A 23,644-nucleotide genomic window follows, 5' to 3' on the forward strand; every position below is an offset into this window, starting at 1 on the left:
TTAGAATGGACTGGTTGGATCTCCTTGCAGTCCAAGGGACTCTCAAGAGTCTTCTCCAACACCACAGTTCAAAAGTATCAATTCTTCGGCGCTCAGCCTTCTTCACAGTCCAACTCTCACATCCATACATGACTACTGGAAAAACCATAGCCTTGATTAGACGGACCTTTGTCGGCAAAGTAATGTCTCTGCTTTTGAATATGCTGTCTAGGTTGGTCATAACTCTTCTTCCAAGGAGTAAGCATCTTTTAATTTCATGGCTGGAGTCACCATCTGCAGTGATTTTGGAGCCCCAAAAAATAAAGTCTGACACTGTTTCCACTGTTTCCCCATCTACTTCTCATGAAGTGATGGGACCAGATGCCATGATCTTAGTTTTCTGAATGTTGAGCTTTAAGCCAACTTTTTCACTCTCTTCTTTTACTTTCATCAACAGGCTTTTTACTTCCTTCTCACTTTCTGCCATAAGGGTGGTGTCATCTACATATCTGAGGTTATTGATATTTCTCCTGGCAACCTTGATTCCAGCTTGTGCTTCTTCCAGCCCAGCGTTTCTCATGATGTACTCTGCATATAAGTTTAATAAGCAGGGTGACAATATACAGCCTTGACGTACTCCTTTTCCTATTTGGAACCAGTCTGTTGTTCCATGTCCAGTTCTAACTGTTGCCTCCTGACCTGCATATAGGTTTCTCAAGAGTCAGGGCAGGTGGTCTGGTATGCCCATCTCTTTCAGAATTTTCCACAGTTTATTGTGATCCACACAGTCAAAGGCTTTGACATAGTCAATAAAGCAGAAATAGATACTTTTCTGGAATTCTCTTGCTTTTTTGATGATCCAGCAGATGTTGGCAATTTGATCTCTGGTTCCTCTGCCTTTTGTAAAACCAGCTTGAACATCTGGAAGTTCACGATTCACGTATTGCTGAAGCCTGGCTTGGAGAATTTTGAGCATTACTTTACTAGCGTGTGAGATGAGTGCAATTGTGTGGTAGTTTGAGCATTCTTTGGCATTGCCTTTCTTTGGGATTGTGACACAGGGTATAATCATCCTAATTTCACAGGTCTCACAGCACAAACAGCTAGGGACAGCAGAGCTGGACATGAACTTGGGTCTGTCTCTAAACCAGGCCGTATATGTGTTACGTTATTATGTTCCACCCAAAAAAGTCAGTAACGGTGGCCATGTCAAGATTTAACCCAACTGACCCAAAGTCTCTAGACACCAATATTGTGAGACTGATAGTTTAGTTGTTAAGTCCTGTCTGATTCTTTGCGGCTTCTTTTGGACTCTAGCCTGCCAGGCTCCTCTTCCCATGGGATTTCCCAGGCAAGAATACCGGAGTGGGTTGCCACTTCCTTTTCCAGGGGATCTTTCTGACCCAGAGATCGAACCCTGGTCTGCTGCTTTGCAGGCGGATTCTTTATATATACATATACATGACTTAATAAAACAAATTGTTTTTAATTGGTAGAGAACACAGAAATACAAAGGATAGAATAAAAACAGAGAGGCATGCATTTGGCGACAAATACCAGGAGACAGAAACTCAGAAGCAAGGCCAGTGAGTACAGAGAGAGAGAAGCAGATTCACACAGACAAGGCAAAAACAAGAGAGAGGTTGACAGAACCACAGGGTCTCCCTCCTTTAGCCAGGGATCCCTAGGGCAGGGATTTTGTCTGTGTTGTTATTACTGTACCCCGAATGCTTACAGCAGTATCTGACACTCAGTAGGTACTCAATAGATGGATTGTTTAGTCAAGTCGTGTCTGACTCTTTTGTGACCCCATGGACTCTAGCCCGCCAGGCTCCTCTGTCCATGGGATTTCCTAGGCAAGAGTGGAGTGGGTTGCCATTTCCTTCTCCAGGGCATCTTCCTGACCCAAGGATCAAACTCTCCTCTCCTGCATTCCAGGCAGGTTCTTTCCCTGGTGGCTCAGATCATAAAGAATCCGCCTGCAATGTAGGAGACCCAGGTTCCATCCCTGGACGATCCTCTGGAGAAGGGGATGGCTACCCACTCCGGTATTCTTGTCTGGAGAATTCCATGGATAGAGGAACCTGGCGGGCTACAGCCCATGGGGTTACAAAGAGTCGGACATGACAGAGCAACTAACACTTTTTTTTTTTCCCTTTACCATCTGAGCCAATAGGCAAGCCCAACAGATGAACATTATACTGGAAATGAGTTCGGGTAAACTCCAGGAGTTGGTGATGGACAGGGAGGCCTGGCGTGCTGCAGTCCATGGGGTCGCAAAGAGTCGGACGCGACTGAGCGACTGAACTGAACTGAGACTGAAGAAACAGAGAGCATGCAGTTCCCCCAAAATACCACCAGGTGGCAGGATCCCAAGGCCCTGACGCCTCCTAATGCGTAAATCCAAAAGACAGCGGTTGGAGGATTTGACGCTACAGGCCTCGGACTTTCAGGATGTCTTCCCCCCGGGCTGAGCCCCGCCTTTCCCTGCACGAGCCCTGGGCGACAAGTGACCTTTCCGTCTGAGACAACCTCTTTACCCGCTCCGCCGAGTTAAACACCTCTTTGTCTTGGCCCCTTCCGGCTGGGCCCCAAGGCATGTGGGTCCTTTCCAGGCCCGGAGATGGGGCTGGGATGAAGGTGGGGCAGCTGGGAGGAGGCCAAGTGAAAGTCCTAAGGACTCGCAAATAAGTTCTAGTCTTCCCGGACCGGCGCTGTGGGATTCAGGCCCGCTCCTCCCTCAGACCCAGGGGTCCAGACCCCCAGCCCCTCCTCCCTCAGACCCAGGGGTCCAGACCCCCAGCCCTTCCTCCCCCAGACCCAGGGGTCCAGACCCCCAACCCCTCCTCGCTCAGACCCAGGGGTCCAGACCCCCAGCCCCTCCTCCCTCAGACCCAGGGGTCCAGGCCCCAGCCCCTCCTCCCTCAGACCCAGGGGTCCAGGCCCCAGCCCCTCCCCTCAAAGTCCCAGGCCGCTGCCCCACCCCTCCTCCGGGCAGAGACCTCCTCTGGGGCTCCCCCTCCCACTCTCTTCAGAGACCCCTCTCCCTCTGCACTCCCCCCTCCAGGCTTGAGAACAAGGCTGAGTCACAGGAAGCGCCGGGGCCCTGAGTCACCAACCCCCTCTCCGGGCTGCAGGGAGCTGGCTCTGGAGCCGCGTGTCCTACCAGCTGACCCCCACAGCCCAGAACTTCCCTGTGGAGGCAGGTGCCCTTCCCACTGAACCTCGCCGCCCACCCTGGCATCTCCCCCGCCTGCGTCTCTCCACTTTTCTCTTTTGGCTTTGGTCTCTTTGGAGGCAAAATTCCCCTCTACTCCAACTTCCAAGTCTTTGATTCTGACTCCTGCTTTCTCCTTACCTTTGGGTCTCTTCTGTCTCCATCTCTTTGAGTTTATAAAAAAAAGTTCCCACCCCTTTCTCTCCCACCATCCCCTCCCCTCTGTTCCTTCTCTGTCTGTCTGTCAGTCTCTCTGTCTTCCTCTCCTCTGGCTACAACTTTCAAGGTCTCCCTTATTGCCTCTCTTCCCTCAGTGTTTCACAGTTGCCCGCAAGCATGCACGGAGGCAGTGGAGGGCCTGGGGCTAGGGGCCCGTTCTGTGGCTACCGACCCTCTCAGGCAGCTGCAGTCTGGATGTCTCTGGCCTTTGGCCCCTGAAGCGAGGCGGGGGTGGAATGGGGGTGGGGGGTGGGAGGCAAGGCTGTCCCCAGCTGTGTCCCTGAACAGGAGAGGGAAAGTGAAGCAGAGATGAGCTTAGAGAGGTCCAGAGACACAAAGCTCTAGAGACAGAGAGAGGATGAGACAGAGAGCAAGAGACAGAGACCCGGAGTTGGGGTGGGGATTCTCTGGATGTTCAGTGGTTAGGACTCTGCGCTTTCCCTGTGGAGGACCTGGGTTCAAACCCTGGTCAGGGAACTAATACCCCGCAAATCACTTGGCACAACCAAAAAAGAAAAAGGAGAGACAGAGCCTGTTAGAGACACAGACAGTGAGAACAGAAGAGGGGCATGGAAGCAGAAGGACGAGGACAGGGAGAGAGAGCGAAATAGAAAAGCAGAGGGGTCATCGGGTATCACCTATATATGGAGTCTAAAAACATGGCACAAATAAACTTACTTACAAAACAGATATAGAGTCAGAGACACAGAAAACGAACTTATGGTCACCAAGGTAAAAGGAAAGCGAAGTTGCTCAGTTGCGTCCGACCCTTTGCGACCCCATGGACTGTAGCCTACCAGGCTCCTCCGTCCAAGGGATTTTCCAGGCAAGAATACTGGAGCGGGTTGCCATTTCCTTCTTCAGGGGATCTTCCCCACCCAGAGATGGAACTCTGGTCTCCCACATTGCAGGCAAAAGGGGGTGGGATAAATTGGGAATTTGGGATTAACGGATACCCACTACTGTATATAAAATAGAGAAACAAAAAGGACCTACTGTATAGCATAGGGAACTACATTCAATATCTTGTAATAACCTATCATGGAAAAGAATCTGAAAGAAAATATACATTTATACACGCACACACACACATATATATAACTGAATTACTTGCTGTACACCAGAATCATTGTAAATCAACTATACTTCGTAAAAATTTTAAAAAGCAGTGGGATGCAGAGACAGAGATGCTGAGAGACAGAGAGACACAAAGAGAAGCAGGGTGAGAGAGAGAAACGGAACCACACAAATGCACAGAGTCAGAGGTGCTCAGAGAGAGAGAGCCGGAAGAGACAGAGGGGCTTAGAACAGAGGAAAACAGAGACCGAGAAAGACAGCCGGAGACAGAGATAAAGACGAGCCCAGAGGCTTCCAGAGTGGGAGAGACAAGAGGAGTCAGAGGCGAGGCCCCGGGGAAGCCGAGAGGGAGGAGAGGAGAAACGGAGGGCTGCAGGTGGGCGGCTGGGGTGCGGGCTGCAGTCTTGTGATCGCCCAGAGGCGGCAGCGTCTCCTTAGAGCCGGCACACGCGTGCGTCTCCATCGCGCTCCCGCCGTGTCTCCGCCTCCCATCCTGAGTGGGGATCACACGCGCGGCATGGGGCAGGGTCCCAGCCTAGGTTGTGTTTTTGTCACCGGGTGTGTCTGCGTTTGCGGTTTGGTGCCTCTGGGCGTGTCTGTGTGGGTTGTGTTGGTGTGACGCCAGGCGTGTCTGTGTGTGTCTCGTTGCCCTGTGGCTGGCCGGTCCATGGTCCTGCTTGACACGTGACTCCGGGGAAGGGAGAGGGGCTAATGTCTTGTGTGTCCCTCCTCCCCACCCAGAGTGGTGTCCATGGGTCCGTGGGCCACACCTTGAGAGGGGTTTTGTGTCACCCCGCCAGCAAGTCCTCGTGCGTTGCTGCGGGAGGGCTTTGATCTGTGTCCAGCTGTATACAGTAGAGACCCGTGAGTGACTTCTGTGCTGCTGCACGCGGGCACGTGACACACGCCATGCGGCTGTCACTCTGGGAGTCATCACGCGTCATTCTGCATTGCATCTGCTGTTCTGTACAGCAGCGCACGTGCTGTGTCTCTTTATAGGTTGTGTGTGTGTAACAGTTGTGTCTCACTCAGTGATGTGACACTGTGCTCTCCTTTCAAGGTGTATGTCCATGTTGGGGGTCTCTCCTTTCCCTGCCAGGGACACAGCCCGGTGACCACACTCAGAGTGTTGTGACTGTGTAGCTGTGTATCACACTGTACCAGAGGGTGTCCCTCTGGTGCTGTGTGGGTGTTGGTGCCGGCCTACGTGACGGATGTGTCAGTGGGTCACATCCGCTGGTTCACGGGACACAGTGTCTGTGCTGGGCAGACTGCATCCGTGTTGGGGTCATGGTGTCTTTGCGTAGTACCCTGTATATGTGGTGTTTGTGTGGCCGCTGGTGTTGGAGTGTATCATGTGCGTGGGGTGGTACGTGCTGTCTGTCAGTCTGAGGCAATGGTGGTGTTCTATTCCGTGTATGTGGCTCTTGGGCATCAGGGCCTATGCAGCCTGTGTGCCCGGCCTCCCTCCCCCGGGCACCATTCTGTTGTGTCCTGGATGATGCAACAAAACAGCTCAGGACGTCTTATAGGGGCAGGTGCCCCCTGGGTTTCTGCGTGCATCACTGTGCCTGTAGGCTTTTCCCACACGCATCCATTCCTACTGTTCTCTGACTGTATATTTGAATGGCAGCGTGTACTTGGGTTACATTGTGTGTTGAGGTGAATCCGTGTATGTTGTGAATCATTCTATGAGCATATGTGCTGGAGACACTGTGCTAGGTGAGTGGTGACTGCCATGGGTGTGTCACTAAATGCCGTGTGTCTGCATGTATTGGGTACTGTTCCACGGGTGTGTGATGGCTGCGTGCCTTGTTCATACAGATATGCTGTGCGTGGCACAGGGGGATTGCTAAGTCAATACAGATTGCGTGTTTGTGGAACACTTGTATAGGTCGTGTTTGTGTAGCTACGGACGGGCATCATCCCCTGTGCCGTGTCTGGGTGTGGCTGTTTGTGTCAGACGATGTTGTGCCAGTTTTGACCGTGATGTCCGTGCTTCTGTGTGGACAATATTTGGGTGGTCCTGTGTGCCACGGGGCGCTGCCTGCTCGCTAAGTGCCGGCGTGTGTCACACCGTGTGTGTGGTGTCTGGGTGTGGCTGTGGGTTTCAGAGCTTGTCGGGAATTGTGAGTCACTCGGTGTCAGTAGTGTTGTGTGCCCATGGGTGTTAGGTTCCGTCTCTGGCCATGCCACGGTTCAGGGTGTAATCACTGCATGTTGAGTGGTGTCCGGGTGTGGCCCAGTGTAGGTGTGTATTATACGCTGCAGACAGTTGTGTGTGACAAAGCCCATTGTGTGTTGGTGTGTGTGTGTCTTAATCCACGTGGACGCACGCCTCTTCCTTGCTCTGCCCTAAGACACACCCCCGCTCCTCCTTAGTCTGAGAAGGGGGGTTGGGGAGCCTCCCCTCTGCCCGGGGGCCTCCCCAGCACCTCCCCGCCCTGCCCAGCAGTCACCACCTCCCAGAGGGCACAGACTCTGCTGTGCCTCAAAGCACAAGCCCAGAGCAAGGGAGCAGAGCGGGCCGGGGGCCTCAAGCCACTGTGGCTGCCCTTTGCGTGCTGCGAGGTAGGGGACCCTGGGCAGGAAGCTGGCTGGGCCCCAAGACCCCGGGAGCCATGGGCGGGGAGCTGGTGTCGGGCCTGGGGGCCCTGCGGCGGAGAAAGCGCCTGCTGGAGCAGGAGAAGAGTCTGGCCGGCTGGACACTGGCACTGGCAGGAACTGGCATTGGACTCATGGTCCTGCATGCGGAGATGCTGTGGTTCGGGGGGTGCCCGGTGAGTGGAGGGTAGAGGCAGAGACTTCTAGTCTTGAAGGAGGAGGGGCTGGGGGCCAGGACTCCTGGGTCTAAGGGAGGAGGAGGCGCTGGGGGCTGAGACTCCAGGATCAGAGGGAGGTGGGGCCGGGGACCCCTGGGTCTAAGAGTGGAGGAGGTTGAGCGCTGGACTCCTGGGATGCAGGGAGGGAAATGGTAGGGGGCCCCCTCTGCAAAAGGAAGGGAAGAGGGGTCACAGGGTGTCAATTTGAAGATACTGCAGTCAGACAGTTGGAGGTCCAAGGGGTGGCTGGTCAGATACCGGAGTCTCCCAAGAGCAGATTAGGGGAGGGGTAGCCCCAGGTTCAGTGTAGGGAGGGTGAGGAGAAAGGCTGACTTCCACTAGGTGGAGGCTCCTTGGTCCTTATCTGAACTCAAATGTTTGCCCAGTATCTCAGAGGCAAAGGGCAGAGACGGAAAAAACTGGCTGGGGTTGGGGGGGGGGGCCTGGGGGGGGAAGAAGCATCCCCCCCGCCCCCCCCGCCAATTCCATCTCCATCATTGAGAAGCTCAGCTTCCTCAGAATCTATTTAGTCTGAGAAATAAGGGAGAGGTAGGTTTCTCGCAGGCTGAGCTCCTGGGTCCTGGGAAGGAGAGGCTGGGGGCCTGGGCTCCTGGGTTTGAAGGGGAGGGCACCTTAGAGTGTGTGTAGGGGAAGAGGGGCTGACTTTGAGGATAGTGTGCGTAGGGAAGGAAAGGACAGGTGGGGCCGGGACAGGTCTGAGCAGGCTTCCAGCACATTCCAGCCCGGGTCCGGGCTATGATGGGGGCAGATGAAGGACATGGGTCAGAACTGGCAGCTGCAGGACGGGACAGAATTGCTCAACAGGAAAGGAGGGAAAAAAAAAAAAAAAAGGAAAGGAGGGGCTGCAGATCTGTCTGGGGTAAGGGGTGTGGAACTGGGCTCGTCGGGGGGCCCTCGATTTGAGGGTTGAGGTGGGGGCATTCCCGGGGACAAGGCTCAGGCTTGGATTTGGGAGTGGGAGAGGCAGGCAGCTTTGAAGTACCCAGGAGCCCCACGGAGGGTCGGGGCAGACTGGCTTCCTCTGGCCGGGTGAGGGCAGCGGGCACTGAGGGGGTGGGGCCGCCGAAGCCCAGGCCAACAGGAAGCATGGCCCAGCTGACCTGCCGCTCCCAGGCTTCAGCACCCCACCCAGCAGGGGAGGTGAGGCTAAGGGGGCAGATGCTATGGGTCGGGGGTCTTTCCTTCACCATCCAGTCTCTCTACCCTCTCACCTCCCCCTGCTTCCCTCCACTGCCCACCAGGCTGCTGCCTCCAGCAGGGCGACTCTGGCATCTGCTGCAGCTCTCTGGGCCCGTTTTGTCAACTGGAAATTGGGGGTGAGGGTTGAAATAGATGACCCGAAGGGTCATCCTCAGCCCCCTTTCTATGACCACCTTGACAATACCCATGTCCCCTCCCCACCTCCATCACAATCCATCACAGTCTAATGAATTCATTCTGCAGGGATCCAGACACCTGCTGGTAGCAGGGAGGGGCTGGAGGAGAGGCAGGGGCCAGAGCCCACTGAGACAGGGGAACGTGACCGATGCAGCCGGGCAGGAGAGGGAGGGTGGTGAGGGGTACAGAGAGGCTACCCAGGTGGTGCTAGTGGTAAAGAACCCGCCTGCCAATGCAGAAGACATAAGAGACACTGTTTTCATCCCTGGGTTGGGAAGATACCCTGGAGGAGGGCATGGCAATCCATTCCAGTATTCTTGCCTGGAGAATCCCGTGGACAGAGGAGCCTGGCGGGCTACAGTCCAAAGGGTCACACAGAGTCGGACACGACTGAAGCGACTCAACACACACACAAACACACAGAGGCAGAGATACACAGAAAGACACAGAGAGAGACCAAGGCAAAGATGCAGTGAGAGACAGCGTGCTACAGACAGAGAAGGGGGTGCAGGATTCGGGGCAAAAGGAATTGCAAAGGAGAGAGGACCACCAGAGAAGTGGACGACAGAGCTGGGAGAGGGCTGGGTCAGGTGGGGTGCTGGTTGAGACAAACTAAAGAAAGGGAGAGGGAACTGGGGAGCCGTAGAAGGATGAGGGGGTGGGGGAGGGCTAGGGACAACAGCACCATTGTTCGGGGAGGGTTGGGGGGGGAGGCCCCCCGGGGCAGGAAACTGGCCCTTTTCCCCTGCACAGAGGTGGGGCCCTGGCCGGCGGGGAGAGCTGGCAGTGTTCTAGAAGAAACAGGTGCTGAGCTCATTGCGGGCGCTCAGGTGGCCCTTTCCCCCGACACCACCTTCCAGGCAGGCACCCCCTCCTAGGGAATCCAGCAGTCCCATTCCCCTCTAAATCTCTCCCTTAAGAATTCTAGATTCCTCCAAGGTATAGACGCACAAAGAGAGGGAAAAAAACTTCCCCTGGTTTCTGGAGGCCATGTGCTTCCGGCCAGATCTGCCCTGGGCTTGGAGCCAGGAGAGAGGGCAGGAGAGAGGGGGGAGAAAGGCCATTCTGGGCAGGACTGGAGGCCTTTCTCAGAGCTGGGGCTGGGGTCTCAGGGACCCAGCTCCTGAATGAGGGCAAGGGAGGGTGTCATTCATTCCTTGGGGACTGAGTAACAGTTTCTAGGCTCCTTAGGAATTGGGTTGCTGGGGTGGGGGGAGACTTGAAGTTGCTTTCTAGGGCAGAGACCAGCTGGGGAGGAAGGGAAGAGGAGGGACACTCTTTAGAGGCTAAATATCTGTTTCTAGACACCCCTCCGCCAACTGAGAACTATTTTTGATGGGGACCCATACGCGGCAGTTAGGAAGGAATGTGCATTTTGAGGTCTTCTCTCAGGGGTGTGGTCTTAGGAGAGGCTGAGGAGGAGGGTGAACCCTGCATCTGGGCCAGGGCTGTCCCCTTAGGAAGGAAGAGGGTGCTCTCCTTGGGGACCCGATGACAGTTTTGAGGCTTCCTCAGACCTGGAGGCATCAGTAGAGGGCTGGACTGGACGTGGGGTTAGGAGGCTAGGAATCAGTGGGAAGGGAGAAGGGATGGTGGTTTGGGAGGAGGGTAGAGGGGGCAGAGCAGGTGGAGACCTAGGATCTCACCCCTTTCTCTCTCCCTCCCAACAGTGGGTGCTCTACCTGTTCCTGGTTAAATGCATGATCAGCATTTCCACGTTCCTGCTCCTCTCCCTTATCGTGGCCTTTCACGCCAAAGAGGTCCAGGTAGGGCAGGCCCCACCCCCAGCCCCTTCTTGCTCCCCTAAGCCCCCACCACACCCTGTCAGCTCACACTTTCCAGCCTGCTGAGCTGAGTAATGAGCTTCCTCCACCCTGAGATGCATCCACGCCCTGATCTACCTGGAGGGGATGAACCGTGGACAACAGACAGAACCTCCCGGAGCAGCCCTGACCTTCCTCCACCTGCTGCCCTCTGACTCACCGGGCAGGCACACCTGTAGGTGCTGAGAGTTCCCACCCCCAGGCCTCTCTGTCCACTCTAGCTCCAGGCTACCTCACACCAGGCCCAGCCTCCCAGATCTCCCTTCTTCAACCCTTGGGCCCCCACCTATTCCGGTCCCAACAACTCAGATCCTAGTTATGTGCCTGAAGTCCTTCCCCATGCCTGAGCTCCCCACCTCTGTGCCAATGACCCCCAGATCCAGGCGCCCTTCCCATCACATGGAAGGGCGCCCTCTCCCCGACATGGATCCCCCCTCCCATCGCATGTCTCAATCCACACTGGGCTCCACACCCCTTCCCCTCTGCTCCCATCTTCCATACCCCTAGGTCCTTGCCCCACCACTTGGCGTATAAAACGGAGGTTATTGGCCGAGTGTGGTATGCCCCTTGCAGAGACTGGCATACAAGACAAGCTCAGTAAGAAGTAGACCTTATCATTCATAGCAGTCATTCAAGTAGTTAAGCGGCCTGATTTCGTAGCCCAGCTGTGCAGCTGCACCTGAGCACCCTGGGCCTCAGTTTCCACATCTATAAAGTGGGAGTAGGAATACCTTCATTCTCACTGTCTTGTGAGCATTCCGGGAGTCACAACACCAAAGAGGATACCGCAATGCCGGGCACCCCCCAGGTGCCCCGCACGTGTTGGCTATTGTCACTGTAATGGGATGATGCCAGTTACACTGCTGGGTCCCCAGAGACAGGAGTAAGGCCTGGCTCTGTGGATGTAGAATGTAGGCTCCAGGGAGGAAGGCGTTTTTGTCCTGTTCACCCATATCCCCAACATATCTCAACGTCGGGCACACAGTAGGCACTCAATAAGTGTTCCTGGGCTGGAGGTTCTGGAAGTAGGCTGCACGGAACACAGGAGTGAAGGCGGAGAGATGTCTTCCTCTGGTCCTGCCGTGTCCCTTCCCCACCCTTCCCGGCCCCAGGCCCTGCGCTATCTGCCTCCCTCTGCGGCCCCGCGAGTGCGCCCCCCTTATCTCCTCGCGCAGGCTGGGGAGCTGGCGCCTGACCTTCGCGTGACTCCCTCCTCCGTCCGTCCTCCTCCCCGCAGCTGTTCATGACGGACAACGGGCTCCGGGACTGGCGCGTGGCGCTGACCGGGCGGCAGGTGGCGCAGATCGTGCTGGAGCTGGTGGTGTGCGGGCTGCACCCGCCGCCGGTGCCGGGTCCGCCGTGCGTGCTGAGCTCGGGGTTCCCGAAGACCGCGGCCACGCAGTCCTGGCCCAGCTTCCTGGACCAGGGGGAGGCGCTGCTGTCGCTGGCCATGCTGCTGCGCCTGTACCTGGTGCCCCGCGCCCTGCTCCTGCGCAGCGGCGTCCTGCTCAACGCCTCCTACCGCAGCATCGGCGCGCTCAACCAGGTCCGCTTCCGCCACTGGTTCGTGGCCAAGCTGTACATGAACACGCACCCCGGCCGCCTGCTGCTCTGCCTCACGCTTGGCCTCTGGCTCACCACCGCCTGGGTGCTGTCGGTAGCCGAGAGGTAGGGTGCCAGGGCGGGTGGGGATGGAGGGTACCTGAAGCCTCTGGAGGAGCCGCTTACAACCACGCTTGCCCTGCACGGTGGTGCAGATCAGGACTCCCCGGGACCAAGCCGTGGAGAAAGCTATCTGTCCACACTCTTATGCAGCGGGGTGGGAAGAACCGAGACAGACCAGCCCCAAAGCCTTTCGTCCACTTGCAGCCTCCAGTCTCCCCCACCCCAACCTCCCAACACACATATACCCTAGGAAGCCCCGCCCTTCCTGCCTCAAATCTCTCCTGCCTCCGGAATCCAGGTATAATGCAGGCCCTGGGGCCTGGCTGGCCAAGGGTTACACCTGCTTTGAAGGAAGGAGACTTTCTGCCTTTCCAAATAAGCACAGATGCACTGGTAGGTGCTCCTAACCACCCCAGGGCTGCCCTGGAAGAAATTCCCAGCTGCCTGCTGGACTCTGACCTGATGCTGGAACTGTACCCCATCAGGGCCTCCACTTATCTTTGTTGTTGTTTTAGTCACCAAGTCCTGTCTGACTCTTTGCGACCCCATGGACTGTAGACTGTCAGCCTCCTCTGTCCCTGGGATTTCCCAGGCAAGAATACTAGAGTAGGTTGCTATTTCCTTCTCCAGGGATCTTCCCAATCCAGAAATTGAACCCACGTCTCCTGCATTAGCAGGTGGATTCTTTACCACTGAGCCACCAGGGAAGCCCCATTTATCTTACAGATAAAAAAAATTAGGGGTAATCTTAGCCAGTGGTTCTGGGACCAGCAGCATCTCCTGGATTTAGTTCAGTTGCTCAGTTGTGTCCGACTCTTTGTGACCCCATGGACTGCAACACGCCAGGCCTCCCTGTCCATCACCAACTCCTGGAGTTTACTCAAACTTATGTCCATTGAGTCGGTGATGCCATCCAACCATCTCATCTTCTGTCGTCTCCTTCACCTTCTGCCCTCAATCTTTCCCAGCATCGGGGTCTTTTCCAATGAGTCAGTTCTTTGCATCAGGTGGCCAAAATATTGGAGTTTCAGCTTCAGCATCAGTCCTTCCAATGAATATTCAGGACTTATTTATTTAGGATGGACTGGTTGGATCTCCTTGCAGTCCAAGGGACTCTCAAGAGTCTTCTCCAACATAACAGTTCAAAGCCTCGATTCTTCAGCACTCAGCCTTCTTTATAGTCCAGCTCTCACATCCATACATGACCACTGGAAAAACCATAGCTTTAACTAGACGGACCTTTGCTGGCAAAGTAATGTCTCTGCTTTTTAGTATGCTCTCTATCTCCTGGGAACTGGTTGCAAATCCAAATTCGCAGGCCCCACCCATATCTATGGAATCCAAGACTCTAAGGGGCGGGACCTAGCAATCTGTTTTTAACAGTTGATTCTGATGCTGGCCCAAGTTTGAGAACCTCTAGTTTAGTACATCGAGCAAAGGATTCTTGAGGGGAGGTAGAGAATGGGACCATCTGCCCTGAGATTTCTCCTCTCTGAGCCTCTGAAAGGCGAAGTCCACAAACTTGAGTGTACTTTGGGATGAAGGGGGTGGGGCTTAACCATACAGATTCAGTCCCCACCTCAGGGCACTAACTTAGTGGTTTTGAGGTTTCTGGGACCCTGGTGAATGATGCTTTCTTTGCTCTGGCCTAACTATGGGTCAGAGTTAGACACATCCTGATTTTCAGTCCTTTCTATGACTAGACCTAAATATCCCCTTCCATGAAGTGTGGGGAAAGAAGAGAATCCCCTCGCCCAAGCCTTTTTAGAGTCCCATCTTTTTAGTCCTGACAGAGCCACCTCTAGGCCACATAGAATCTTTGTGGAAATCAGAAAACCCACTCTTTCTCTGGGTGGAGGCAGTTCCCTGCCAGGGACTGACAAGTGAACTTCAGGTTGGGTTTCTTCCCCCTTTCAACCCCTCAACCACATTAAATGCAGCAGCCCTGGTAGCCTAGCTGAAACCAAATGGGCTTTGGAATTGACAGGATCCAGGTTCAAAGCCCATAGCCCACAGTGGTTGAGCATTTTGTCTAGGTCACACAGCAAAGAGGAGGCCAGGCAGGCTTGCCAAAGCCAGGCAAGCTTTGAGTGCTTTTTTTGAGTGTGGGTGTGTGCTAAGAAAGAGGGTATCAAACACCACAGGAACATCAGAACTAACCCGCTCTTCCCCTATAGGCAGGCCGTGAATGCCACTGGGCACCTTTCAGACACACTGTGGCTGATCCCCATCACATTCCTGACCATTGGCTATGGTGATGTGGTGCCAGGCACCATGTGGGGCAAGATTGTCTGCCTCTGCACTGGCGTCATGGTGAGTACATCCATTCAGGGACTCCTGTATTGCACACTGCTCATCCCCTGGGCCCCAGGAAACCATGGAGCCAACTGAAGCACTCAGGGACACCCCAGGAAACATGGGTGTCTGGACCCCTACAGCCTCACTGCCTGTCCAGGACACAGTCGTTGCTGTTGTTCAGATGCTAAGTCATGTCCAACTCTTTGCAACCCCATGGACTGTAGCATGCCAGGCTCTTCTGTCCTCTACTGTCTCCTAGAGTTTGCTCAAATTCATGTCCATTGAGTTGGTGATGCTATCTGACCATCTCATCCTCTGTTGTCCCCTTTTCCTATTGCCTACAGTCTCTCCTAGCATCAGGGTCTTTTCCAATGAGTTGGCTCTTCCCATCCAGTGATCAAAAGTATTGGAGCTTCAGCTTCAACAAGAGTCCTTCCAATGAATATTCAGAGTTGATTTCCTTTAGGATTGACTGGCTTGATCTTGCTGTCCAAGGGGACTCTCGAGTCTTCTCCAGCACCACAGTTCAAAAGCATCAATTCTTAGCTCTCAGCCTTCTTAATGATCCAGCTCTCACATCTGTACATGACTGCTGGAAAAACCATAGCTCTGACTACATGGATCTTTGCTCAGAACACAGACACCAGCCCTATTTCCTTTGAAAATCCCAGGAATCCATCCCCTAAAGCCCTAACTCTCTCTGGAATCTAGCACCCCAGACCTCATCCTCCTTGGGAACCTCCCAGTCCTTTTTCCCTTTTTCCTCCCAGAATTCAGGAATCCAGCCCTGAGTTCCCCCAAGGCTCAGGATCTTGCTCTCTCCCCTCTTTACCCTCTCAATCATCTAGGACTCAGGGTACCTGGTTTCCCAGCTCCAGGTTCCTTCAGGACCCAGGGATCCAGTTTCCCAGTCTCCATTAAGGCTATTGCATATAGATATCAGGAGCTTGCCTGTGGGCTTGGGCTGCTCAAGTTCAAATTCTGTTTCTGCCACTTCCTAGCTGGGAGTCAGCCATATAATCTTTCTGGGCCTCAGTTTTCTCATCTATAAAATGGGGATGATGATACCAGTGTACTGCTCAAGGAGCTTCTGAGAAGACTAAATGAATTAAACCATGTAAAGGGTCTCAAAAGGGCTTCCCAGGTGGCTCAGTGGGTAAAGAATCTGCCTGCAATGCAGGAGACACGAGACACCAGTTCGATCCCTGGGTCAAGAAGATCCCCTGGAGAAGGGCATGGCAACCCACTCCAGTATTCTTGCCTGAAGAATCCCATGGACAGAGGAGCCTGACAGGTTGCAAAAAGTTGGTCATGACTGAAGCAACTGAGCATAGCACAGCACAGCACACAAAGGGTCTCAAGCATAAGAAAGGCTCAGAAAATGGGTCAGGGGTGGCAATGGGGAAGCTGTTATTGTAGCTGGTTCCAAGCATGTGGCTGTCTGCTATCCTAGCTCCTGTGCCCTCAAGGATGAGACAGAGGGCTCCCTAAGCCTTAGACCCGAGCCTGTACCCCAGAGTCAGCCTCCCTCTGAATCTAGACACCCACCCCCTTCCCTTCGTAGACCCAGCACCCAATGCCTTGGCCTCCACCTCCCTATGAGATCTGGCTCCCTTCAAGCTCAGGAATTCAAGCCAACAGCCCCCAGCCCTGATTTGTCCCAGGAAGGACATGCTGAACCCCCGAGTCCTGGGTCCACAGGTGATGCATGGGGTGGCAGGGAAATGTGGCTCACACACACACACATACACACACACACACAGTGGTGAGTCTCTGTGACTAGGAAAGAGGGGCAGGGATGCAGCCAGGGACACACTCCCAAAGGGTCAGAGGCCCTCAGGGCTGCCTGGGACCTCCTCCCTCATTTGAGAAAGGGAGAACCTGAGACAGAAGGCTCTCTCATGGTGAGTTTTGCACTAGCTTTGCACTAGAGTTCACAGCCTACTCCCGGCCGAGAGGTTCCAGGTGCAATGAAATAATAATGGCTAACTTTTATTGGGTCTGTACTCTGCCAGGCTCTGCTCTCAAGGTGCTAACTGATGGAATCCCTGGAGTAATTCTGTGAGGGCGTGCACATTGCACAAATAAGAAGCTCAGGCACTGAGATTAGATAACTTGCTCCAAGCTGGGCTTGGAACCCAAGTGGTCTCTGTAGCTAGTAAATTGTTCCGAGGGTCAAGAGCTGAAACAGAATGGGATGGGAACAGACTTCAGACGATTCATTCTAACTTCAGGAACAGTGAGCAGGTGGTACAGGGCAGTCGGGATTTTATGGGGCCTTGATGGATCAGAGGCCTCGAGAAGGAAGGGATGAGAGTGAGGGTTTGGAACAAGGTGCTCAGGCAGGTGAAGGATGAATTGCCTGAGAGGGAGGCTGGGCAGAGAAGAAGGAGTGGCCTGGACCTTAGCAGGCCCTGAGAGCCGGGCTAAGAAGTTTGGGGCAGTGGGAGTCCAGAAGGAGATTAGGGTGAGGGGGTCAGGGTCACAGCTGGGTCAGGGTGGGGTGAAGGGGAGGCTAGAAATTGCCCAGGAGGGAGAAGATGTGGCCAGAGCTGGGCAGCGTCTATAGGGGTGGGGAGGAGGGGGAAGAACACCCCTGATGACCTGATGGCCGACTGGAACGTGGGGAGGCAGGGGTCCTGCCGGAGCCTGAGGTCTGCCCATCACCCAGCACCAGCCCTTCTCCCCCGTCTCCGATCACACCCTTAACAAAACAGGACATGGTGAGGTGTAAACACCTCAGATGTGTGATTTTGACCTCAGCTCCACCTCTGGGACCTCTGGGACCCTGGTTCTCTCCCAGTGGGTTTGCTTGTTTGTCAACTAGGAGGGTGGTGCCTGCCAGCTGTGGCTGTTGGGAGGATTCAAGGAGAGATAGAGAGAGTTGGTGGCACACAGCTGGCACTCAGAGCCCCAGGGCCCCTGTGTCGTAACACCTGCTGTGCCCACAGGGGGTCTGCTGCACAGCCCTGCTGGTGGCCGTGGTGGCCCGGAAGCTGGAGTTTAATAAGGCAGAGAAGCATGTGCACAACTTCATGATGGATATTCAGTATGCCAAAGAGGTGAGGGGGGCCTCCAGCACCCAGAACACACCCTCTCTCAGACCCAGCAGTCCAAGCCCCCAGCCCCTCCTCCCAGAGCCCTAGGGGGTCCATGTCCCCTGACAATGTGACCCCCACACCCAGATGAGGGAGTCAGCTGCCCGAGTGCTGCAGGAGTCCTGGATGTTGTACAAACATACACGCAGGAAGGAGTCTGGAGCCGCCCGCAAGCACCAGCGCCGGCTGCTGGCTGCCATCAACAGGTGAGGACCTCTGTGTGTGCACATGCCGTGTACAGCCCTGTCTGAGTCTACACCTCTCTGCAGGGTGTGAGTGTGTGTGTGTGTCCGTGTGTGAGTATGAATGCATACCCAGGTCAGGATGCCTGCGTGTGGTCCCACTAAACAGATGCCCACCTGGACATCACAGTGACTCTGTGCGTGTGTGATGGTTTCGTCTGCATGTTTCAGAGTGCCTGTGGGTCTGGCTACCTGGTTCTCTATGTGGGAGGTGGGCTCATGGGTGCAGCCACTCACTCCCACCCTTCAGTTCTCTGGCAACTTTTCCTCATTATATTCTTATCTTTGTGAGTCTCTCCTCCCCTCATCCCACCCCTGTGCTAGGGCTGCTCTGACCCCCACCCCTTGCTGTTCTTTTTAACCCCCAGGTTCCGCCAGGTGCGGCTGAAACACAGAAAGCTCCGGGAGCAAGTGAACTCTATGGTGGACATCTCCAAGGTACTGGGATCCTGTGAGAGGGGGTCTAGGAGAAGAGGGAGGTAGGGGTGGCTGGTAAGGCGCTCTAGGCCTGGAATCAGGGACGCTGGCACACACGGGCACTCAAGAAAGCTCTTGTGGTTGAAGGAACAAACAAATGAATAAGTGAATGATGCAATAGAGCTTCTCGTGAAAGGTGCAGCTTCCTTTGAAGCTTAAGGAACTTACTTGTGCAAAGAACTCCAGTGTTTGATGTGAAATTATTTCCATTATCAAGTTCCCTACATGTGGGTAGATATAAAATTCCTTTCAACTATGACTCTTATACAACCATAAAACCAAAGCAAATTGACAAAGTTCAAACACAAAGTGCAAAGCAATAAAATGTGAATTAACAGCACCAACATACAGACGAGTGACATTGTTCCGGGAAAACTCAATCTGTGCTGCTGCTCTGAAGAGGAGGAAGGTGGCCAGGAGCGCCGGGCAGGCTTGCCTGGTCGAGGGCTTGCCCTCCTTCTGCTGGGTCTCCTTGACTCTGAAGTGCTCAGGGTCAGTGATGTCGCGCCCCACTGGCTTGGTTAGCAGCTCCTCTTGCTTATCCGGTAGCCTTTGCTTTTTTCTCATTAGCCCGCGACAACTCAAACAGTGGCCCTGGGCCCTGATGCCATGGTAAACACAGCCGCAGGTGCCGGGCCCCTAAACTGCATGGCAGTGGCCTAGATCTGCCGGAATTGGCAGGTCGTGATTTCTAAGATTAGCCACCTGGCCCCAAACGCGGAAGTCAAGAGTTTTCATAGAAAGCTCCCACGCCCTGAAGGACGAAGCTGTGAATCCTAGTTTGAGAAGGCAGAGAAAGCGCTCTGTGGGTTTTAAAGTCAGGCGGCCATCAAGGCCACAAAGATCTAAGTGAGCACCCACTACGTTCTCGGGTCACCCTGATCCAGGGGCTGCCTTGGGCATGTCAACTTATCTTCTCCAGGCCTGTTTCCTCAGCTGTTAAAAATGGAAACAGGACTCCCATTTCCACACTTTTAGGAGGATTTTAAACTGCATATGAGGATCACGTGGCCTAGTCGCTGGGCAGGTGGTTGATAAATGGTAACTGTTATTATTGAGGATAATCTCCTGGGCCTGTAAGGACTTAGGAAATGCTGGTTCCACTGCCTTACTCTGCAGGGCAGGGAGGGAGTCTCCCCCAGCCCCCTGATTCCTCTGACCTCTGCCCAGATGCACATGATCCTGTGCGACCTGCAGCTCCGTCTGAGCAGCTCTCACCAGGCCCTGGAGAAGCAGATTGACGCGCTAGCAGGGAGGCTGGACACCCTGAGTGAGTTGCTCAGCGCTGCGCTGGGGCCGCGGCAGCTTCCAGAACCAAGCCAGGAGGCCACGTAGCTGGTGAGGGGGCTGGGACTTGGGCAAGAGAACCTCCTGGAGGAAGGGTGCCCTGTGGCCAGCACCCCATGTGGCTAAAGGGGAGGGGGACGGAGGGGCTAGAGTTGAGGCCACCCGATCTCTTCTGCTCTGGCTCTGCCTGCAGTGAGGGACACCAAGTTTGGGGCTGGACCGCCCCCCGCCCTCTTTCTTTGCTTGGTTTGTCTCTTCCTCTGGTGTCTGGCCTGCCTTTCTATCCAACTCTCTGTTCGTCTCCCCAGGACCCATCTGGGAAGAACGAGGCTACCCTTCCCCAGGATTGAGGTCAAGGACATTCTCTCTGCTACTCCTGACCCAGCCGCACATATAAAGCCCCCCTAAGTGTGAGGACTGCTGGGGGCCCCACCTTGGATGGTGGATGCTGAAGGATGCCGGAGGGGATGCTGGATTAAGGAGGGAGGCCGTGGCCCACCCCCGACCAAGGCCCCAAATGGGAAAACGGTCACCCCTGCCCCACATACCCTCGACAAAAACATCCTCACTCTGCTGCTGTAGATGGCCACCAGCTTTCAGTTGGACGTGGAGGTGCTTGGGGGCCGGGACTCCTGGGTCCCAGAGGCCCAGAGTCCAGGATCCAGGGCTGCCTCAGTGACCCGCCCGCCGGCCGGCAGAGCTAAAGGAACCAGGCCCGAAGCCGGGACGAGGCAGGAGGCAGCGCCCCCTGGCGGTAGAGCGAGGAGGACACTGTTTCTCCAGAGGTGCAGAGAACTATCTGGTGGGAGAAGATGGGAGGGGCCAGGGTGCAGCCCACCAGTCTCTGCTCTTATACTTTGCAATAAATGTTAAACAAAGCCAGAAGTTGTTGTTTCTTTCTAAACACACCCACACTCCAAACAGGCAGGTCAGCCAGTGGAAGGCCCTTTCCCTGTCTCAACCTGCTTGCCTGCTCAGTTGCTACAGTTGTTTGGCTCTTTGCGACTCTATGGACTGTAGCCCTCCAGGCTCCTCTGTCCACGGGGATTCTCCAGGCAAAAACACTGCAGAGGGTTGCTGTGCCCTCCTCCCAGGGATCTTCCCGACCCAGGGATCAAACCTGAGTCTCCTGCATTACAGGCAGATTCTTTACCCCCTGAGTCGCCGAGGAAGCCCGGCTGAACCAGCTTCTGCAACTATAAAGGAATGCTCCGAGAAGTATCCTCCCCAGGTCTGTAAGCTGAAGAGTCCTCAACACTGTCCCTACCCCTGCCCCAGCCCAGATCTTAGGCTAAGAGCAAGGGCTCTGAATTCAGACAGATTGGGGTTCAAACCCTGGATCTGCCATCCACTGGTTGTGTGACTTTGGGCAAATGGCTTCATCTCTCCGAACATTTCACTTCACCTGTGAGATGGGGTTACCTTCCCACAGGGAGGGGCACAGAGGGTTGGGCATTTAGTAAGAATTCATGAGAGATAACTTAATCGTTTTTATCAGTGCTATTGATTTTCAGACACAATCAGTATATGGCTGCTCTTTCCTCTGCCCCCCTCTAATCATAGCCCACCAGAACCCAGATGACAACTCGTCCATCAGGAGAGTAACGGGAACCCCAAACTATCCCCTGTACTCATTTCTCGTATCTGCTAGGACTTGGCCAGGAAATGGGAAGGGGGCTGGCGCTTATGGAGGTCCTCCTGTATGCCCAGCTCTGCGGTCCCATTTTGTAAGTCACCACCACCTCTGCCTGCCCCGCCCCACCCCACTGTACAAATACAGAGACTGAAGTTTCTAGAGGAGGAAGGCTTCAAGGGTCTGGCTTCACACCCAGTGCATCCTGAGACTGAGCCTGGCTTGAGGTGAGTCAGAGACAGAGTGGCCTTGGATCCTGAACCTGGATCTCACTTCCCACAGCCGCTGCCTTCCACTTTGAGAGGCTGATTCATCCCCGCTTCCCTTGACTTGTGGGGAAGCCCGGGCTGCGAGTCATCCTTCTCTGCTGAGCTATCTTTGGATTTCCCTGCAAGTCCTCAGCCAGCCCCGCCCCTCAGCCCCCAGAGCTAAACTGGGGCTTGCCCCACCCACTGCCCCTTCCTCTGGACGCCAGCCCACCTGGGCGGCAGAGGAAACAGGAACACTTCCAACACCCTCCCCTCCAGTGAGCCCTCCTCAGTGCTGCCAGATCCCTTACTGGGACCACCCTTTCCTAGTTCTACTTGGCTTCACTGGGCAAACTCCTTCCAACTCCTTTGGGCCCCAGCTTACGTGTCCCCTCTGCCAAGAAGCCCTCTCTGAAGCTCCCACAGACCCCCTGAACCTGTCTCTATCACAGTAATATTTATTGTGCCAAGTCCCACATTAAATCCTTTATATAAATGATCTCACAAAATCTCTACAGAAGGAAGGTGGTATTACTGGTCCCATTATACAGATGAGGAATCCGAGGCACAGAGATTGAGAACCCTACCTGAACCCGCAGCAAGGAGATGGCAAAGCTGGGATTTGACCCAGATGGCCTGGCTCTGAAGGCCCAGCGCTTAGCCAGCCAGCTCATTCATTTAGGGATCATTATACCCTCCTTTCATTTTTGCTCTCTATATTGTGTCTTCATTGTCGAGGGCCTGCATATGCTGGGCCTCAGTGAGTCACCACTGAATGAACACACTGCCTACCTGGGGTGGCCGGAAGCGCCGCACCTTCTATGGCTTGGTTTCTCCTGCGACAAGGTAGGCACTGGTGAGAAGGGGCTTTTTGCCTAAGGCACTAAGAGCACGGGAGAGCACTGCCGTTCTGAATGCTCGGATCTGCCCCCGCCACTCTGCTGCCACTCACTGTGGAGCACGGGTCCCGACGCCCCGCTTCCAGCAGTCTTTGCTCACCCCCTCACACCATCACCACTTCCTGACTGCCCTGCACCGGCGTGGGGGCTGCAGGCATGAGTCAGAGGGCTCTGCTCCCGAGGGACTTGGTTTCACGGTGATTTTGGCAACTTCCCCCTCCTACTTCAGTTTTGCCTCCATGCCTGTAAGAGGACAGGGTGGGGAAAAATGGGTCCAGAAAGGGCTGGGGGATTACTGGGGTTCGAGGGCCAGTCAGGGGTTGGGGCCACCATCCAAGACATGACCGGGCCCTTCCCTTGCTCAAAACCCTGCCATGATTCCCACCTGTATTTCCGTCAAAGTCCAACTCCTAGACCTAGCCCTGCGGCATGTGGGATCCTAGTCCCCCCACTAGGGATGGAACCCATGCTCCCAGCAATGGAAGTGCAGATTCTCAACCACTGGACCGCCAGGCAAGTCCCCACTCATTTTTTCTTTTATTGAGATTTATTTTACATAAATGACACAAAGTTTAAAAGCAGCCTCAATAGATTTTTTTACAAATGCATTCACCCGAGCAAATACCACTCAGCTCAAGCTTGAAGTTTCCATGACCCTAAAAACTCTTCCTTCCCATCTTGATTTTCTTTTGCCCAATTCTGAACTTTGAAAAGAAACCTGCTGCGCACCCTGGTGTGTACCGGCTTCCAGGTATCAGCCAGTGCTGTGTTCTTTTTCCCTACAGAATGGTGTTAATACCCCACAGGCCTCACCTGGGGTGCTCTTCAGGCTGTGGCCCAACCCCTCCTCCAGCCTCCCTATCCCCTCCCTGTCACAGCAGATAATGATTCTGCACCCAATTCCAGTGTTGTGGTTTGGGTTTTTTTCCTCCCCCCAAGCAATTCTCAGACATCACAATTCAACTCAGCCCTGACACTGTCTACCCAGAGACAGCATCAGATTACACAGGTTAAGGGTTGGGTCCTACAAGACTGCCCCCAACCCCTACCCCTTCAGATGCCAATTTCAAGTCCAGATTGTCACCTGTGTGTCTGACCAACTGGCTACAGATCCAACAGCCCCTTCCTTGGGTTCAATGAGTGACTCACAGAACTCAGATACACGTTTTATTTACTGGATTATAGGTTTCTTATAAAATGATGTAATTGGGGAACAGCCAGATGGAAGAGAGGCACAGGGCAAGGGTTGGGGAAGGGGCAGG

The 23,644-nt window shown here is 54.6% G+C and overlaps 1 protein-coding gene across 1 annotated transcript; it reads left to right on the plus strand.

The window, feature by feature from the left end:
* Window positions 1-4,680: 4,680 nt before the first annotated feature.
* Window positions 4,681-20,484, plus strand: KCNN4 (potassium calcium-activated channel subfamily N member 4). Its single transcript, XM_027515581.1, has 9 exons — window positions 4,681-7,272; window positions 10,383-10,478; window positions 11,773-12,203; window positions 14,378-14,513; window positions 17,450-17,560; window positions 17,684-17,802; window positions 18,207-18,276; window positions 19,486-19,653; window positions 19,911-20,484. The coding sequence occupies exons 1-8, from the start codon at window positions 7,114-7,116 to the stop codon at window positions 19,648-19,650; spliced, it is 1,287 nt and encodes a 428-aa protein (XP_027371382.1). The 5' UTR covers window positions 4,681-7,113; the 3' UTR covers window positions 19,651-19,653; window positions 19,911-20,484.
* The last annotated feature ends 3,160 nt before the right edge of the window (window positions 20,485-23,644 follow it).

The sequence above is a fragment of the Bos indicus x Bos taurus genome, chromosome 18 (assembly GCF_003369695.1).
Source record: "Bos indicus x Bos taurus breed Angus x Brahman F1 hybrid chromosome 18, Bos_hybrid_MaternalHap_v2.0, whole genome shotgun sequence".
NCBI classification, from domain to species: Eukaryota; Metazoa; Chordata; class Mammalia; order Artiodactyla; family Bovidae; genus Bos; species Bos indicus x Bos taurus.

Bases quoted from the DNA above. Each gene is read 5' to 3' on its own strand.
- KCNN4 (XM_027515581.1), top strand. From the start codon at position 7,114: ATGGGCGGGGAGCTGGTGTCGGGCCTGGGGGCCCTGCGGCGGAGAAAG. The intron at 14,514-17,449 runs GTGAGTACATCC...CTGTGCCCACAG, and splicing joins GCCTCTGCACTGGCGTCATG to GGGGTCTGCTGCACAGCCCT. The intron at 18,277-19,485 runs GTACTGGGATCC...ACCTCTGCCCAG, and splicing joins CTATGGTGGACATCTCCAAG to ATGCACATGATCCTGTGCGA.